Source organism: Vicugna pacos, chromosome 33 (genome assembly GCF_048564905.1).
Source record: "Vicugna pacos chromosome 33, VicPac4, whole genome shotgun sequence".
Taxonomy (NCBI): Eukaryota; Metazoa; Chordata; class Mammalia; order Artiodactyla; family Camelidae; genus Vicugna; species Vicugna pacos.
Genome location: NC_133019.1, coordinates 9,181,029 through 9,199,441, shown reverse-complemented (window position 1 = coordinate 9,199,441; position 18,413 = coordinate 9,181,029). Strand labels below are relative to the sequence as shown.

Here is an 18,413-nt window from a genome sequence, read left to right as displayed (position 1 = left end):
CCAGTTTTAATGAGTAGTCAACAGGCAAAAGGAAAAATATATGTTTCTTAATTGCTTAATTGCTTTCTTAATTGTGGCTTATATGTTGCTTGATAGCTCTATCATCCTGAGCTGTTAGAAATAGTTTATGCACCCTCTCTCTCCTTCTCAGAAAGACGTGCTGGGTAGGGCGACACCTTTTCCATCACTGTGCATCCACGAAGGTTCCCTCTCTCTCGTGCAGTGAAGGAGGTGGTGGAGTCTAGCTGGCACTCTCTTTGGAAAGCTGAACCAGAGAAAAGACTGGAAATGGGAGGCTAGATCAGCGTTAACTAGTCCTGATGTGGATTTATTGCCTAGTGAGCGCTCTGGTTAGTTCCTCATTGAGCTCAGCAGCTGTGCTCTGGCACAAAGGACTCCAAAGGGCAGACCCGGATTTTTGTCTGGCTGTGTCGTTGCTCAGGTGTATGTGCTCATTAAGGGCTTTTGGGTCACACGGTACAGAAACCCAGTCAAGCTGACTCAACAAATGCTATGCAAAGAGTAAAGGGAGATAGTAAGGAACCCAAAGATGGGAGGTACAAGTGCACCGATGGGGCCTGGCAAAGCTATCCTCCCTCCCCCGCCCGCTCCCCGGGTCCCCGGTGCTGTCCTTTTCTCTCCATAAGTCAGCTTCGTTCTCCCGACTCTGCAAACTGATCTTACGCAGACGATTTGGCTTGCCCTGTGCCACCCTGGACATCCACGCAGAAGGATTGTTCTCCCAGCCCCTCCGGGCACTCTGTGGTGTCTCAGCAGCCAGCTTCCGCATTCCCAGGAGGACCAGCTGGTGCCCGGGCCCCTGCTCCCGCTCTCCACTTCACCACTTCACCTTTCTCTCCCTGCGCTTTGCATCGTCAGGTCTATAAACCGAGGAGGTTGCACCACGTCTCAGCCCATGCCTGGCGCCCCATGGTGTTCCTCACCCGGATACCACCACTGTCTGTCTCCTCTCCAGGGAGCAACGCCTGTGTGTCCAGGCCGTGCAGCCTGCTGTGCCTGCCCAAGGCCAACAACAGCAGAAGCTGCAGGTGTCCAGAGGGCGTGTCCGGGAGCATCCTCCCATCCGGGGACCTGCTGTGCGAGTGCCCTCCAGGCTATCAGCTGAGGAACCACACATGTGTCAAGGAAGGTACGTGCCTTTCCTTCTTTGCCTCTGGTCCTGTCCACCTGCCCTCGGTCCCCGGTCCAGTGCCCTCGATTCCCTCCTGGTTAGGGTTGTTGAAAATGCTTGAGGCAGAAATAAAACCCTCGAGATGCAGATATCCTGGTTCAGGTTCCAAGACCTGTGGTCCTTAGTCCTCATCCGGAACAGGCCTCCGCTGTTCGTTTAACAGTGAGAGCTGCTTTGGGGTTTAATGTCAGAGGATGCAGGCTTTCCTCTTGCTTCCTTCCACCTCTTCCTCCTCATCCACCCCGCATCCACATTCTCCAGCCTCTCCTGCTTCTGTAGGCTGGACCGCCTGACCTGGGTAAAGGACTGGCTGGATTCCTTCGAAGTTCACCTCATCTGACCCAGAATTTCCTCCCCGTCGCCCCTGCCAGCCTGGAAATGTCCGAACTTTCAGACCGAACCGGCAGAGGGCTTCGAGTCTTTACTCCCAAGTGTGGCCAGCTGGCTGCCGCAGCCTCACGCCTCTGCCCCTTGAATTCTAGAATTGCCCCTCTGAAAATGGCTAGAGCTTTCTTTCCCGTCTAGTTTTCCCCCTTACCAGTCCCCAGCCTCCCATTTCTGTCAGGTAGGTGGGCCCCTGAAGGGGGCCTTGCCATGAAGGGCCCAGGTGATGGCCGTGGCCCGAATTCCTCTTTTCCTTATTCTCGAGGCTGTATTTGCTTTGTCATCATAACCACCCTTCTCAGAGCAGCCTCTTAGTCCAGGGCGGTGAAACCCGCAGAGCAGCCTTCTGGTCTCTCTTAAGAAACACGAGTGGAAAAAGGATGAGCCTTGTCTTCTGGGACACAGGAGGCTCTTTCAGCCTCTGGACATCGTCTTGAAGCTGTCTGGGAAAAACAGAGTTAACGCTACATTCCAGGACGAGGAGAAAAGGGCCTTTTTGTATCCCCGTCAGAACGCCCTTGGTTGTCCAAACAGGAGGCCAGTCATCGCGCGTTCTTGACCCGTTTTACTAAAAAGTGCATTTTTTTCTGTGTGAGGAAGTCATAACTGCTTGCTCGGAAGAAGTCTTGGGGTAGGAAAAAATCCTCAAGACTAGGTGAAGAAAATCTCTGTAACCCACCTGGTTGATAAACTGAATATACACGACCATCGTCCCTGTACAATACGGAGCTACAGATGTAGAAGTATGTATGTTTGGATGCTGTGTGAGCGGTCCATTAAGGAGCCCCTTGTCTAATTGGTGTAACGCTGATGGGCGCCGTCCCTACTCCCAAGACCCGGCGGCGCCGTCACGCTCCTTTTCCATCATTGTAACCCCCCCGACACTGCTAGCTGCCTCTTCTCCTTCCATTTTAATTAAAAGCGGAAAGGAGGAGGCCTCCGTCGGAGGCTTCCTTCCCTCCGTGTCCGTGTGCGAGGCGTCCCCCTCGCCCGCTGTTATTTGAAGAGGACAAATGGGAACTCACAAGAGAAAGCCTTGTGGTCCAGCAGGAGGAGTGATAACTGGTTTTGTTTCTCCTCCGCCTCCCCCGGCGCCCAGGGAGCACCTGTCTCCGTAACCAGTACCGGTGCAGCAACGGGAACTGCATCAACAGCATCTGGTGGTGCGACTTTGACAACGACTGCGGGGACATGAGTGACGAGAGGAACTGCCGTGAGTGCCCGCTTGGCTGCGTTCTGGGGACGTCGGGCACTCGCCATTACTCATGAGGCTGAGCAGCGCCTCCTGGGGTGGGGGCGGCTCCAGTCTAGGGTGCTGGCTGGGGGCCCCCCGTGAGCAGCGATGCCCGTGTAAGCAGATGGGACTTCGAGAACAGAGGAAACACATTTCCTCACCTGATGAGATATGTCTGATTGTTTAAAAACAAACCCACATGAGTTAGGGCTCATCGCAAGAGATGCACAAGTGAGCATCACGTGGCTGAGACTGAGCTGATGTGGGAGTCGGGGCATCTGGGCTCAGACTGTGGCTCTTCTTCTGTAATAGAGCTGGTGACCTGGGGCAGCTGACCAGGGGGCGGAACTTGATCTGTAAGTTCAGCGTGAAACCTTTCAGAGGTGGGAAGCAGGTGTTACCTTGACACCTCCAACCTGCTGATGCCACTGTCTGCCAGGCACAGGACAGGTTGTTCTCGCTGGGCCTGGAACATGGGGACATGGACGTGTGTGTGTGTGTGTAAACGTCATCCTCGGACTGTGTGATTCCTAAGGTCTTAGTACTAATGTACGTGATTCTGTTGAGCAGGGATTAGTGACTAACAAGTAACTATAGTGGATAATCTACGTACTGTAGATTTGTCCTTCTTTTCTTCATTTCACTTTTAATAACTTTGACGTCCTCTCCTAAGGAGGTGTCTTGTCAGTCAGTGTTGTGTTCGTATGTTCCCTCAACAAGTATCTGTTGAGGGCCCTTTGTTCCAGGTTCTGTGCTGGGCCTGGGGATGTCCTGGTGATCAGAGTGGACACAGAGTTTACAGTCTGAAGTGGGGTCAGAAGAGTGAACAGCCAGTCATATTAGAGCGATGAGGGCACCCACGTCAGACTTGGGCAGGTGGTTAGGATGGGGGAGTAGAGGTGAACCAAGCAGAGATGGAGGGAGGAAAATTCTAGGCCAGGGAACAGCACGTATGAAAGCCCAGAGGTCAGTGTGTGTGGGGCACGGGCGGGAGAGTTGAGGGGGTGACTGAGAACTTGGGTGGGAGCAGGGAGGCCGGGGGTTGCTGGACTGGTGCGTGGGGCCCAGAGCAGCAAGGACCTTTGGACTTTATCAGAAGACCAGTTTGGAACCATCGAAATGACGTGGTAAGATGTCTGCCTTTGGAAAGACAGGCTGTGAGCAGAAGGAATTAGATGGGAGAAAGGCCAGCAGAGCAGGGAAGCCAGAAACCAGTCTGAGGTTTCTCTTTCAAATATTTTGCCTTTGGAAATGCAGAAGCTCGTTCTCTTGCAGGTCAATGGGTGGGTCCTGGCTCCGCCTGCTGGTCTCGCCTCTGCGGATGGGTTTCTCCAAGTGTCCTGTAGAGCCTGTTGGGGGCTCCCATGCCACTCCTCCCGGAGGGCATCTTTAGAAGCAGTCAACTCGGTCAGCTCACCTGGGCCCTGCCATCCTGTGTCCTGCCCTTTCTGGCTCACAGGAGGTCACTACCAGACCTTGCCTTGCTCAGTTTTCCTTGGCTTCAGTGGTTGCCGTTACACCGAGGGAGAAGGACTTACTGAAGGCAGATGTGGGAGATCACCGACCTCTTTGGGTATTTTTCTTTTCTGCCAAAAGGACTCTGATCCAACCTTCTTAGAATTAACATGTTGCAGGAAAATTGCCCAGACATCATCAGGCAAAGTGGAAGCAGAGAGAGAGAAACTAGGTGACTTTGTGTCCAATAGCTAAGGATTCCTCCTTGGGCTTTGGTTCCCACTGGATGGACAAGCTGGGATCTCGGATTGGTTCAGTGTTCTGCATGATAGACCTCCCTCCATCTCCAGGGAGTGCTGCCCCCCTTCCCTCCAGCCCCACCGCCCCCCCAGCCCTCAGCCCCTGAACTCTGCTGCTGGCCTCATGGGTTTTCGTGCGGTTTGAGCTTCTCTGGGGAAAGTGTACTGCTGGCTCTGACCTCCTCCTGGTTTGGTGCCAGAGTCAGCCAGGATGACCTTCCTGAGACCCTGAGACTTGCTTTCTGTTCTGCTTTCTTGCATTTCCACGTGGCTCGGGTAGCAACTGGTCAGACGTGGCAGAGGTGAGAAGGTGAGGGAAGCAGGGGTTAAAACGTGGAGCCTGGGAGCCAGGGAGTGGTGCTTATCTGAGCCTTCCTGAGTGTCTCCCTTACTGGGGAGGGCAGCAGTGCTTGTGAGGGTGGGAGGCACGCTGTTCATGGGCAGCAGGAGGGGGACAGGCTGGGACTGGGCACCACTGTCCGGGAAGTTAGATGAGGCATCCAGCCAGCTGCCAGGGAGGAGGAGAAGCGTGGCGACAAAGGCAGACACGGGAAGGGTGTTGTCGGCAGACCTCCCTTTCTCTTGCTCAGACTCCTACGCCGGGTGGTTTTCAAGCACGTGAGGTTTTGACATGAGTCCCCTGTGGTCTTGTCACTTCTGCATTCATCCCCTGCCTCCCACCACGAGCTCAGTTACAGGGAAGAAATGGAGTTTCAAATAAGAGCTGTGGGACGGCTGACTGCGGGGCTGCTGCTGGCTTCTCTTCCCAGCGCCCCTACCTACATCCCAGGATTCGGGGTCTTTCCGCATGGATCGGCTGCTCCTGAGAGCAGCCTTCTCTCCCAGAGCCTCTCCTGGAGGGCTCTTGGGATTCTGCTTAAACCCAGATCATTTCTATTTAGAAGAGAGAGAAAAATCTGATTGTGTTCACATTCTGATGTGGAAGGGCAGTGCAGAGGGTTGGGAAGAGAAGTGACTGTCTGGAGCCTGTTAGAAGTGCATCCTAATCGTGGGCTCTGGTCCCAGGCTTGTTTTCTTCTTCACCTGCCAGGAGGGTCGGTATTATCTCCATCCCACCGCAGCAGGGATGGAGGCACCGCGGCTGGGTGAAGTGGGTCGTGGAATTAGACCCATATCAAGTCCTTCTGTCATCACACGCGCCTGCTCACCTCACCTTATCCTCCTTTTACTGTGGAGGAAACTGAGGCTCCTGGGAGGTTACAGTTAATTGCATGAGGAAGAGGCGGAGCCAGGATTTGAAACCTCATCTTGGCTGACTGCAGGGCCCATGTTCCTTCAGCAGAATTCTACCCCCACACTCCTTCTGTCGTCTGTGTGGTGAGGGGCCAGCTTCCCATGTGAAACTGGGTTTCCTAGTGGTGGTCTTCCAGATAAAGGTACTTCTGCCACTTAGGAAGACACCGTCACGTCCGAGGGGGTCTGAGGAGGTAATCTGGCCCGTCACTCTGTCTCCCAGCTAGACGACAGTTTCTCACTTTTCCCGGCTCCGTTCCGGTCTGAAACGTGTCCCTGGAGAGATATGCCCTTATCTCCCTTGGCTGTAAATTTCAGGCTCTAATGCAGTTTATTTTTTTCTGTAAGTCTAGGTTTCACTTCTGTTGTTGAAATTAAAATTGCAACTAAAATCTGCTTCCCTCTCTCTCTCTTTTTGGGGGAGGTAATTAGGTTTATTTACTTATTTATTTAAATGGAGGTACTGGGGATTGAACCCAGGACCTTGCGCATACTAGGCACGCACTCTACCACTGAGCTGTACCCTCCCCACCCCTCTCTCTTTTAATTGAAGTACAGTTGATTTACAGTATTGTGTTGGCTTCAGGTGTACAGCAAAGGGATTCAGTTGTAAACAGATACACTTTCCAGATTCTTTCCCATTGTGGGTTACCACGAGATGTTAAGTACAGTTCACTGTGCTGTGCAGTAAATCCTTGTTGTTTATCCTTCTCTTTTTAAATTGGTTTTGCAGTGGGCGTTTGCATCTTGGGGGAGTTCACTGGACCTAATGAGTGTGTCATTGCTTTCCCACCTCAGCTACTACTGTCTGCGATCTGGATACCCAGTTCCGCTGCCAGGAGTCTGGGACCTGCATCCCGCTCTCCTACAAGTGTGACCTCGAGGATGACTGTGGCGACAACAGCGATGAGAGTCACTGTGGTAAGGGGATGTGATGTCCAGGAATCCTGCTCCGGGCGGGGGGTTGCACCTTTGCTCACCTGGGTGTACTAGTGGGGGAAGGGCTGGAAGTGGAGGGTTTCTGAAAGCTGTTGTGGGATTTATGACCCTAGCTGCACTGAATTGCTCAGAATTCTGTCTTTGATGTCAGAGCTCCTAAGGGTTAGAGATGCACCCAGTATCCCCATTATTGCTGATTATCCGGAATGCATGCCTGGAGAGACTATAACCAGGGACATAACGTCATGGAGGATGGTGTCCAACTACCATGGACCCTCTGTATCTGCGGGTTTTGCATCCACAGATTTAACCAACCGTGGATCAGGCACTAAGTTTATGATCCGTGGTTGGTTGAATCCGTGGAAGTGGAGGGCTGACTATGGGACTTGTGCATCTGTGGATTTTGGAATCTGTAGTGGGTCCATGAGTCCACCACCTCCATCCACGTGGTAGGATTGATTCATTCATAAAGTGATGGACCCTGCTTCACCTTGCAGGGATGCTGTACCTATGGATGTGATAGTGAGGAAGATTTCTAAATGAATTCACGTGGTTATTAACAGCTGTACAGCTTGGTCCACACCTCTGGGCAGCTGTGAGATTAGCTTCTGAAGACACACAGCTTACCTTGGTGAACTTTTTTTTTTTTTAACCAATTTAATTCGGCAAACCCTGTTAGATGTCAGCCGATGATACAAGCATCATTTGAGCATCTGTTTTCTAGATGGAAATTTTTATTTAGAAAAATGTTGTGTTGGAATTGAAGGAGTGGCAAGGATTCTTTAGTTTAGTCCTTTTGGTTTCCAGATGAAAAGACTGAGGTCCATAGAAGTCCAGGGGCTTACTCACGGTGACACAGTTAGTTTGTGTCAGAGTTGGGGACTGGAACCCTGCTTCCTGTGCCCTTGTCCTTGCACCATACGCCCCTGTCAGTTTCATCGCTTTCCCTTCGTCCCTCCCATTTCCCGCTCTGCAGTCAGAGGGTCAACGTGTGTGGCTGGTTTTGCTCTCGTAGGAAGGAAACACCACGTGGTCATGTGTTTCTCTTGCTCATTAAATGGCGTCAGTCCCCCAGATTCTCTGCTCATGACCCCTTCATGCTGGTGTATCCGAAGTCCATCTCGAGGTCTCAGAGAGTCCCTTCCTCAGATCCAGGTCCTCTTTGTAAGTCTCCAGACTGGTTCCTCATGGGTATCTGCTTCCCCAGTTCACCATCAGCTTCTCACTGACCCACCCCAGCCCCAGGCTTGGCTCTTCCTGTTTTCGTGGAAGGTTCCACCTGGAAGTTCTGTTTTGCTGACAGCCCCAGGGCTGCAGAAGCGGTTGCAGGTGTAGTTGCCTTTCAAGTCTGGTCAGACTGCCTGGTTCACTTGCCTCAGACCCCCGCCCCTCTAGAGACAGCCCACCAGCTGGCACCCTGGTGCCCTGCCCACAGAAAGTCCCCAGCTGTGTTTTCCTCTGTCTGGGGAGCTCAGCCCTGAACTTGCTTTCCCTGAGCTGAGCATTTTACGTTGGTCAGCACACTCGGAGTTCTCATTGCTCCTTTTCTGAAACCACAGGCTCTGTCTCTGGAAGTCTTCTGTATCTTGAAAATTTGGCTTTCTGGGCAACCAGAAAATTGCTTCCCAGCCTTCTTTCCATTGTGAGAAGCATGGACAATGGTATTTGTGAAGTGCACCAAGATAAATGAACAAGACAAGAGTGTGGCCAGAGTGTGAGATGTCAGTATCTCGGCACACTTGTACTCCGTTCACAGCACTGTGGTCATCCCTCAGTAACCACAGGGGGTCTGGCCCAGGACCTGCCATGGTTACCAAAATCTGAGGATGCTCAGGCCCCATAGTTGGCCCTCTGTATCCCTCTCCATACATGCATCCTGGATAATCAGCAGTAGTGGGGATATTGGGTGCATCTCTAACCTTTAGGAGGTTTGTCATCAAAGACAGAATTTTGTCCTCACATCTTTGTCTGTGGTCTCACCTGCAGAAATGCACCAGTGCCGGAGCGATGAATACAGTTGCAGCTCTGGCATGTGCATCCGCTCCTCCTGGGTGTGTGACGGGGACAACGACTGCAGGGACTGGTCTGACGAAGCCAACTGTACTGGTCAGTATTTCCCGGACTCTCTGAGCAACACGTACCCGTTTACGTGCTGGGCAGCATCACGGCCCTCCGTGATCGCAGAGTCTAGGCGCTAAGAAACAGACGTGTGACACCAACGAGTTCGCTGCTTCTCAGAGAGCTGCTCTATGGCAAGCTTGTGTCAAAATGTTAACCAACTGTCTGCTTCCTTCATCGAGAAAGTTTTGCTATGAAAAAATGTTAACCGAACAGTGTCCTGAGTGATAGAATTGATTTGCATTTTGGCTCAAGCCTCTTATTTCCCTAGACAAGTAACAGTTTACAGACTGGCTTCTGGTCTAGGGACCGTGTGTTGAGTAGCAGTGAACTAGCTCATGTTCTGGAATGGGACATCAGGGGGTCTCCTAAACTGTGAAAATTTGAAATGTGCTTGTATCTATTTTGGGTGAGATTTCATTGAAAATAAAATGGGAAACAGCATGAGAATACCAGAGGAAGGCTGGATGGTGTAAGACAGGCATAATGTTCTAATTCTTTTGAGTGATAGGTTCATTCATGTTTGTTACACTCTTTTTTATGAATGAATGAATGAATGAATGAACTAACGGGGGCCATGTACATTATGGTGGACTTGGGGAGAGCAAGGAGTTGGGGAAGTTGTGGAGGAAGGAAAACAAATTCCACTACCTGACAGTAAATTTTCTCTGCCACCTCCTCTAGAAATTGTCATTCGGTTCTACCTTAAATGCCTCCAGCGATGGAGACAAAGATGTTTCCTTTAACGTTTTATGGCAAGGGCAGGTCTGGCAAGTCAGGCTTCATTTTGCCATCCATTGCTAATGGATCTCCACTCTTGTGAACTGAATCACTTTCAAATCCCATGTCTTAATCCCCCTTGACCCCACAGTACCCCAGCCGTCCCTACACTGCCCAGCGTCTGGGAGCTCAGAGCATGCCTACTAACCTATAAAATCAAGTGGAAAGAAGGCAAATCTGTTATCACGCCCCGCACTTGAATGCAAAGCTGTTCTGCTTTGGTTTAGATTTGGTTTGTGAAGGGCAGAAATGGTCTGCCTTGTGCTCCTTTATGTTGTCCCAGTGCCCAGCACCTGGGAGAGCGTGTGTTCGGAGAACATTCATTGACTGGATGATTTTACACACCTACAGCCCTCTGTGCGCTTCAGCTGGGAGGTGGCCTTATGTGGCTATAAGGAGTGAATGGATCTCCTCAAATGCCAGCTAGGTCACACAGCTAGGTGCCCTGTGATGTGATCAGAACCCACCCTTTTGTAAACTTCCCCTGTACTCTTCCTGGTGCAGTCCCGGTGTCTGCACCCCTGCTTCTGGAAGGACTTGCAGCTAATTGCTTCCTTCTGTATACAAGACGGGGCTGCAGGAGGAGGAGTAACCGAGGTCAGCCCAGGAAGCATATGAGAGCTGTTTGGAGCCTTTAGGTTTGGCTGGATAATTGGTCGATAAAGTAGGGGTGCCCCTGGGCATTTCAGCGTGTAAGTTGCAGGATGATTGACCATCTTGTTAGCACAACTGCCTTTGTTAGACTTGTGTTTCAGCTGCACATGCCAGTCCCCCCGGGATGAATTAACTTTTCTTCGACGGGTTGGCTTGCCACAGACTCCTGGTTTACCCCTGGTTTCCTCAGGCAGGGCTTCCTGGGGAAAATGTAGAGTGCCCGCACCATGTCTGCAGCCTTGTTCCAGTGGCTCTTCTTCCAAACCTTTTAAAGTTGATTCTCCTCCTTCGTCATCCCAAAATAGCCAGAGGTTAGATGTGAGCCTCATGAAGATGTGTGGCCTGGCATTTCATTTCCTGGGCTAATAAATTAAGTCCTACGCAAAGCCAAGGAAAATGGGTCGAGGCCAGCTGACTTCCCGTCGGCCTCAGCTCGCATGCAAGGTCTGCGCCCCGCGTTTTCTTGGCTCCTCCCACCCAACCCTGTTTTGCTTTCCATGGGATTGAGTTTCCTTTTCCCCACCCTGCTGCGTTGATTTTTGAACTTAAACCTTTTATTTCTGTTTTTCTAGCTGTTGCCCTGGACATCTTGTGCGTGTTCTCAATATCTTCCCCTCCCCTAGACCAGCAAGGACTTCAGAATGCTTTGATTCGAGCCTCTGCCCACAGTTTCAGTAGTGACGTACTTAGTACATATTTAGTATTTTAAAACATGAAATACTTAGTATTTTAGTTTCACATCTTAAAAATCCTAGAGGTAGTCTTCGTTGGTGTTTTTTAATAACAAAACTTCTTTAGAGGAACCTGCCTGCCACTTAACCTCTGCTTCCCTCCCATGTGCATCCTTCAGTGTTTCTTGCAGCAGGAGTCTGTGAGTAGGAAACCCTTTTGACGTTTTGTTTGTATAAACATGTCTTTATTTCAGTCTCAAAACTGAATTCAAGTGGACCTGGATTTCTAGATGTGTAGTAATTTTCCCTGAAGTATTTTGATAGAATTATCCCATTTCCTTCTGGCCTCATTGGTGTTGATTTAAATTCTCCTGTGAGATTAGCCTGTTCAGACAGCAGTCTGACATCCTTTTCTCTCTAGTTTCATGTTTAGGTATTTTTGCATTTTGTTTTTGTTTTTTATGCAGTTTTACCTGCCTCGGTGTGGAATAATTTTTATTTATCCTATGTGTTTTTCCTTCCAAAATCTGAGGACTTATGTTTTTCATCGATTCTGGGAAATTACGGCCACTATCTGTCAGCTCTGTCTGTTGGCTGCTTTCTCTGGCCCCGAGTTCAACAGCACCCTGGGCCATTCATTTGTTGGACTGTCTTGTTCTGACGTTCATGCCTCCTGTTTTTACGTTTACTGTCTCCTTATGACTCTGGGCTAGAATCTGAGTTACTTCCTCAGACTTCTCTTCCAGTCCAACAATTCTCTTTTCAGCTGAATCTAATCGGCTATTTCCCTCATCCACTGAGCTGCTTTTATGTCCAGGACTATATATATATATATATATATTTTTTTTTTTTTTACATTTTTTATTGAGTAATAGTCATTTTACAATTTTGTGTCAAATTCTAGTGTAGAGTACAATCTTTCAGTTATACATGAACATATATATATTCATTGTGACATTTTTTTCGCTATGAGCTACCACAAGATCTTGTATCTATTTCCCTGTGCTATACAGTATAATCTTGTTTATCTATTCTGTATTTTAAAATCCCAGTCTGTCCCTTCCCACCTCCTGCCCCTTGACAACCACAAGTTTTGTATTCTATGTCTATGAGTCTGTTTTTGTTTTGTATTTATGTTTTGTTTTGTTTTGTTTTTTAGATTCCTCATATAAGCGATCTCATATGATATTTTTCTTTCTCTTTCTGGCTTACTTCACTTAGAATGACATTCTCCAGGAACATCCATGTTGCTGCAAATGGCATTATGTTGTCGGTTTTTGTGGCTGAATAGTATTCCATCATATAAATATACCACCTCTTCTTTATCCAGTCATCCGCTGATGGACATTTAGGCTGTTTCCATGTCTCGGCTATTGTAAATAGTGCTGTTATGAACATTGGGGTGCAGGTGCAGGACTATATTTTTTTTATATCTAGAATTTCTATTTGGTTCTTTTTCCATATCTGCCTTCTATTTTTCAGCATCCTATTCCTTATGCTCTATGTGGCTTTGCTACATTGTTACTCATTCAAGTTGTGTTGATGTTAGCATGACTTTTTCCTCATTCACTTCTTGATCATCCAGTGCTTTATAATTAGGCAGTGCTTTTCTTGTCACGTAGTTAATTCATCTCTTCCGCCCCACTTTTATTTGGCTAATCCCTTTTGCAGAGGGTCTTCCTGAGTCGGGAGAGCTCTGTCCCAGGTCAGAGACTAAGTTGGAGGAGAGTGGCCTCTCTTACAAACCCTGATATTCTAATTTCCTGTTTGTTTACCCACTAGCCCTTCTGACCTTACAGTCACAGTGAATCCTGCTATGCAAAGGATTCTTCCTTATCTTCCCCAAATTCTTCAGTCTGAATTAAAGTCCATCTCTTCCCACCTTGTAATTAAAAAAAAATCACCAATTAAGCACGTATTATTCACCAGACACTCAATGTCAGAGAGCTAGTAAGTTACTCAGCAGGCAGAATAATTCAGAAACAGAGATTGTATTAAGCATTCCAGTCCCATCCTGGCCACATGAGTAAAACTGTGCAAATTAATTAGGTCTTTCTCAGCTCAGCTTCTGTGATAGAATCTGGAGATCTCAAACATGCCTCCCAGGATTGTCATTTGGAAGCTCTGTTCGCACTCTGAAATTGTTTTCAGTCGAAAGTGAAATGAGGAGGCTGCATAATGACAAGGACCTCGGTAGGGCATTGTGTGGAGGCGACAGGATCTTTTATGAATGCGAGCAAGGCTTAAAGGGCTGTCAGATTTGTAAAACCAATAAGTCAAAAGTATTCCAGACAGTGGCTGTTACTAGGGCAAAGCTCACGTAACATGCATGATACACTTACTCCTCTTATCAGGGATACGTATATTTAACAAGATGTTGAATGGATCCTGAGTGCCAAAGGTTGTGAAATATGGAAAATTCCTGTAGACTTACTTGCATGCTACCAGCTATAGCCTTGGTGTTTGGGGAGATAAGACAACAGATAGTGGACCACCATTTGTTTTAAAGTGGTTTAAAAAGCCGGGTGCTTTGTATTTTAGGCTATTGCAAAAAAAAACAAAACAGCCTCAAGTTCAGTAGAAATTCTGGGAGGGCTCCGGAAGCTCACTCTCCCAACCCTTGAGTCGCGCTGATCGGATAGATAACTGTGGCTTGCACTCAACAACCCGCTTTTGTTTGTTTCGCCTCCTTCTGTCGTGAGGACGTGTCCTGTCCACACAGTTAAACCAACAGAGAGCCCGACAGTCTTGGTTACATTATTTCGTGCTGTTTGTCAACAAGGGCGGTCCTGGCTTTCATTCAGCCATGAACAGACAGACTGCTTTCTGTGTCAGAGGAGGGAAGGGAAATCTGTTGGAGAAGGTGGTTAGCCGTGTTGGTTGGCTTTGAGACAGACGCTGTATTTGAACCAGTCTTTAGCCGAGGTTTTGAGATGTTTCCTGAATGCCTTCCAGGTGGCCTCAGCCCATGTATGCAAATGAGCCTGTTCATTTATAATAGTGACTCTGTTTCGCTTGCCTTTTTTTTTTTTTTCCCCTCTTACTGATGGTAGTAGACGCCATGGATTGTTGGCTGGTGGATGTGGCTCTTGACTGTCCAGAAAGTGAGACCGTTCTGGGTTCTGAAGGCTGCTTTCTTTGTGACTTTGGATATGTCTTTTATGCTGTTTGGACCTGAGGTTTTTCCATAGTTGAAATCGGGTAGTTTATTTAGAATTATAAAATCACGGCCCTTTGGAACTTCTAAGGGCCCTTAGATATCAACACAGATGATGAAATTGAAGCCGCTCACACAGTGGCTGGACCAGGTCTAGAACGCAGTCCCCTGAGTGCACGCTGCCTCACCTCATCCTGCAGAATCTGGGTGAGTGAGAAACTGAAGTGGCCGGGTCGAGTGGAGAAAGCTCAGGCTTCGGGCTTGGGCAGCCCTGGTGCTATTACTCGGTTACCCTTGTGAAGGTGGGCAGGCTTCTTCGTCTCCTGAGCCTGCTTCTCACCTGTGAAAGCTGGATCATCCTTATGTCATAGGTTGTTAGGAAACTGAGGGATTTTTTAACATGTGCTTGTGTAAAGTGTGTAAACCCAGAGACTCGAGCCTGCACTCCACCTTCAGGGCGGCCCCAGATGCCTGCCTCCTGGGCAAGGAGAAGCTGACACTTGGATTCATACCAGTGACCTAGTACCAGCCCACTTTCCAGTCTCCCCCGGTGGCTGATGGGGGAGCGGAGGTGAGGGAGGCCGTGACAGTTTCTCTTCTCTTTTCCTGGCAGCCATCTACCACACCTGTGAGGCCTCCAACTTCCAGTGTCACAACGGGCACTGCATCCCCCAGCGGTGGGCGTGTGACGGTGACATGGATTGCCAGGATGGTTCTGACGAGGACCCAGTCAACTGTGGTAAATACGTATGCTTTGGCCCCCCACCCGGAGCTTCTCCCGTGTCTGCTGTTCAGGGAAAGAGGCAGCCGATGGACCAGGAGATGGGAGGGAGTCCTGCTCTGCCTGGGTGCCCACCCTGACTGCCAGCCAGCCCGTACTTCCGTGCGCCCCTGCCCTGCCCCGTGGAGCCTGTGTTTTGTGGTCTTGATTCTTGGGCGAGCAGGTTGCCTCACTGCTTGTCCGTAACAACTTTGAAGAAAAGAAACAGAAACCCGCTAACCCTCCCAGGGCACTACATATGGTCACACTGCCAGTACGCTGCTAGGAATCAGCCAGCAGTTCCCGTATAAGTGGTGTATTTTACGGCTAAGAGTTCTCTGTTTTGGTCCTTTGGGAAAATGGCTTACCACTCATAAGGAAGAACTTTCTTGGTATAATTGATTTTTAAAAGAATTCTGAGAGAGTTGGTCACCTTCACACTAGAAGTTAACCACAGAATAGTGCTACGCACACACAGCATATAAAATGCTTTTCCACACTGAATTTTTAAAATTTTATTTATTTATTTATTATTTATTGTTTTTCTGTGGGGGAGGGAGGTAATTAGGTTTATTTATTTTTATTTGTTGATTCAAATTTTTTTAAAAACTTCATGTATTTTACAATATATTATTTAAACTGAAGTATAGTTGATGTACAATATTTATGTTACAAGTATACAATGTAGTGATTGACAGTTTTTAAAGGTTACGGTATAGTTATTATTAATTCCTGGCTATATTCCTCCACGTCTTCAGCAAACTGGAGGCGCTCTGGACCATAGACTTTTGGGATTTTGGGGGTTGGGGCATCTCATCACATAGGCATGATCCATCACTAACTCAGTCTCGACCTCTCCCCTCTTCCAGGAGGGTGGGAGGTGGGGTGGAGAGCTCCAGGCTTCTATTCCTGGCATGGTTTCTCTGGTGACCAGTCCCCCTCCTAACAGTGTCCAGGAGTCACCTCATTAGAACAAAAGACTCTCCTGTCACCGAGGAATTTATAAGGACTCTAGGAGCTCTATGCCTGTAACCAAGGGCGGAGACCAATAGACACACTTGCCGTCATTTCATACTGTGCATCCCTCGTGTTCGCGGAGTTGTGGTCATTGTCTATGTGTTGTTCCATACTCTGCTCCTTCCGTGGCACAGTATTGGACAAAGACCTTCCCGCGTGTCTGTGTGTTGTTGTGGTTAGCTTTCTCACGGCAGGTGCGTATTCTCTTCGTATTGCTCTTAGTTTACTCGGTCACTTCCTGGTCGGGCAGTTGGGTAATTTCAGTTTTACACTGTTCTGCACAGTAAAGCTATTCATGTCCTTGGAAATGAAGGCTTAGTCTTCCTTTGAGATACTTCCTGGGGTTCGTTCTTCAATATAGAAATGCTGGATCAAAGGTTCTGCTCAGTCTTCGTGATTCTTGTTCGGTGTATACAGATTTCATTTCCAAGTGATTATACCGAGAGGATCTCCTTCAGCACCAGAGTGTATGTTTCCCCAGGTCTCCCTTGATTGTACGTTTTAGGTGTTTTCACTAACTGAGTGAGTGGAAGTTTGTCTCGTGTAGTATGCATGTTATTTATATTTTTGAGAAACCTTTTTATACCGAGTGACAGTGACTATTTCCCCAACTCACGGCACCCACTTACTGTTCTTGATGTCTTTTGGCTAATCTTCCAGAAATGATGACTTTGTACAGGATTAAAACACATTTTCTTGCCTTATACCTCATCTTCCTGGAGCTATTCTGCCAGGAGATGGGTTTGCAACTGACCTGCTAGAGTGATTTTTAAGCCTAATGTCCGGCAGTAGTTTCCTGCTCAGGAGAAAGGGTGACCCGGTGTTCAGGATTCTGTGCTAAGTATGAAACCTAAGATTCTTAACATTTCTGGGACAAACTTTCTCCAAAAGGGCTTTGGTTTAGAATTCCTGAAGAATTAAGATGGTGAGTGATTTCAGAGAGCTTTAAAAAAAATCAGGGTTTATAATCGGAATTCATATTTTTCTTTTTTTCTACCCACTTCTACTTTTCTTTAAAAAAATAATTTTTTGAGTAGATAACACATTCACATAGTTCAAAATGGAAAAAGTATATAAAGGTAAACAGTAAATGCTTTTCTCCCCATCTGCCCAGCATCCCACTTTGTGGTCTACTCCTTTTAGAATATTTTTGTGCGTATGTAGAAATATTAATATACTACATACTCTTGTCCTGTTTTACACAAGTAGTATGCTACGCACGTTGTTGTGTACCTTGTTTTTTTCCACCTATCACGTGTCCTGTATCGAGGACGTGTTTTTACAGAGTGCTTCCTCGGTCCCTTTGTAACAGTCTAGCGTTCTAGGGCACGGTAGTTTATTACGCAGCCCCCCATTGATGGATAGATATGTAGGTGGTTTTCGGTCTGTTACAGACAGTGTTGCAGTGAATAACCTTGGACCTACATTATTTTCCAGTTGCTTAGGTAGACTGCCTTTCTAACGCGCCATTGCCGGGTCCCAGTGTGTACCCATTTGCAACTGTGATAGCTGTTGACGGATTGTGCCTGTGGATGTGGTACACATTAAAGATTCCCCCACAGTGGACATGAGTGCCTGCCTGTTTCCTCATCCTTCTTATTGAAATCCATTTCAGAGAAGAAGTGCAATGGATTCCGCTGCCCGAATGGCACGTGCATCCCGTCCAGCAAACACTGCGACGGTCTGCACGACTGCTCCGACGGCTCCGACGAGCAGCACTGCGGTGAGGCCCCGCCCCGCCCCGCCCCCGGCCCCGCCCCCGGGAGGCGCCTGGCCGAGGTGGGGGACCAGCGCACACTGGACTATACCCTTTCACTTCCTCAGTACCTGCTTGCGGTTAGGTGACCCTGGGTGCTTGACTGGGACTCCGAGAGGCTGGCCACAGCAGGGAGGCTTGGTGTGGGTGAGGGAGAGCAAGGAGAAGGGGTATGTGGCCAGCGATGGTGGAATTAGGACACAGTTAGTGGTCACCACTGTTCGGTTGCTGTGTGTCCTATGAACCGACCCACGGTTTTGAACCGGACACTTATTTCTCCCACTTTATTCTTTCGATTAGTGTTGCTCATTATCACTCGGGTAGCATCTTCAGGCCGGGTGACCCTTTCTATCCCCAGTTTTCTTTAGACCCAGAAAGGTGGTTGTGAGTCAGTAACACTCACCTTGAGAACAGCTGGCTGGAGACCCAGGGACGGGTCTGAAGGTGTCTTCTCTCGGGTCCTCACGTGGCGTTGTCTCTGTGCCTGCATCTCTGGTGCCTCGTCTTCTGAGGACACCCATCCTGCTGATCTTTTTATCCTTATTTATCTCCGTTAACCTTGATTATGTCTTTAAAGGCCCTGTCTCCAAATATACAGCATGTAAGCCGGGGGGCAGGCACAGTTCAGTCCATGACACTGGCCCTTCGTAGAAGTTTGCCGACCCCTGTATTGGAGAGTCAGCATTATTTTAAGAGTGATAAGATCAGGGAGTTGACGTCAGACAGCTCTGGGCTTCCGTTTT

General features: G+C 48.6%; 1 protein-coding gene across 1 annotated transcript in view; it reads left to right on the top strand.

Moving 5' to 3' along the window:
• Positions 1–18,413, top strand: part of SORL1 (sortilin related receptor 1) — a 147,895-nt gene that overhangs the window by 88,199 nt on the left and 41,283 nt on the right. Inside the window, exons 22-27 of the mRNA XM_072954152.1 lie at positions 977–1,150; positions 2,676–2,789; positions 6,617–6,739; positions 8,744–8,863; positions 14,751–14,876; positions 17,530–17,637. Of these exons, the coding sequence (XP_072810253.1) occupies positions 977–1,150; positions 2,676–2,789; positions 6,617–6,739; positions 8,744–8,863; positions 14,751–14,876; positions 17,530–17,637 (765 nt within the window). The remainder of the gene's footprint in view (positions 1–976; positions 1,151–2,675; positions 2,790–6,616; positions 6,740–8,743; positions 8,864–14,750; positions 14,877–17,529; positions 17,638–18,413) is intronic.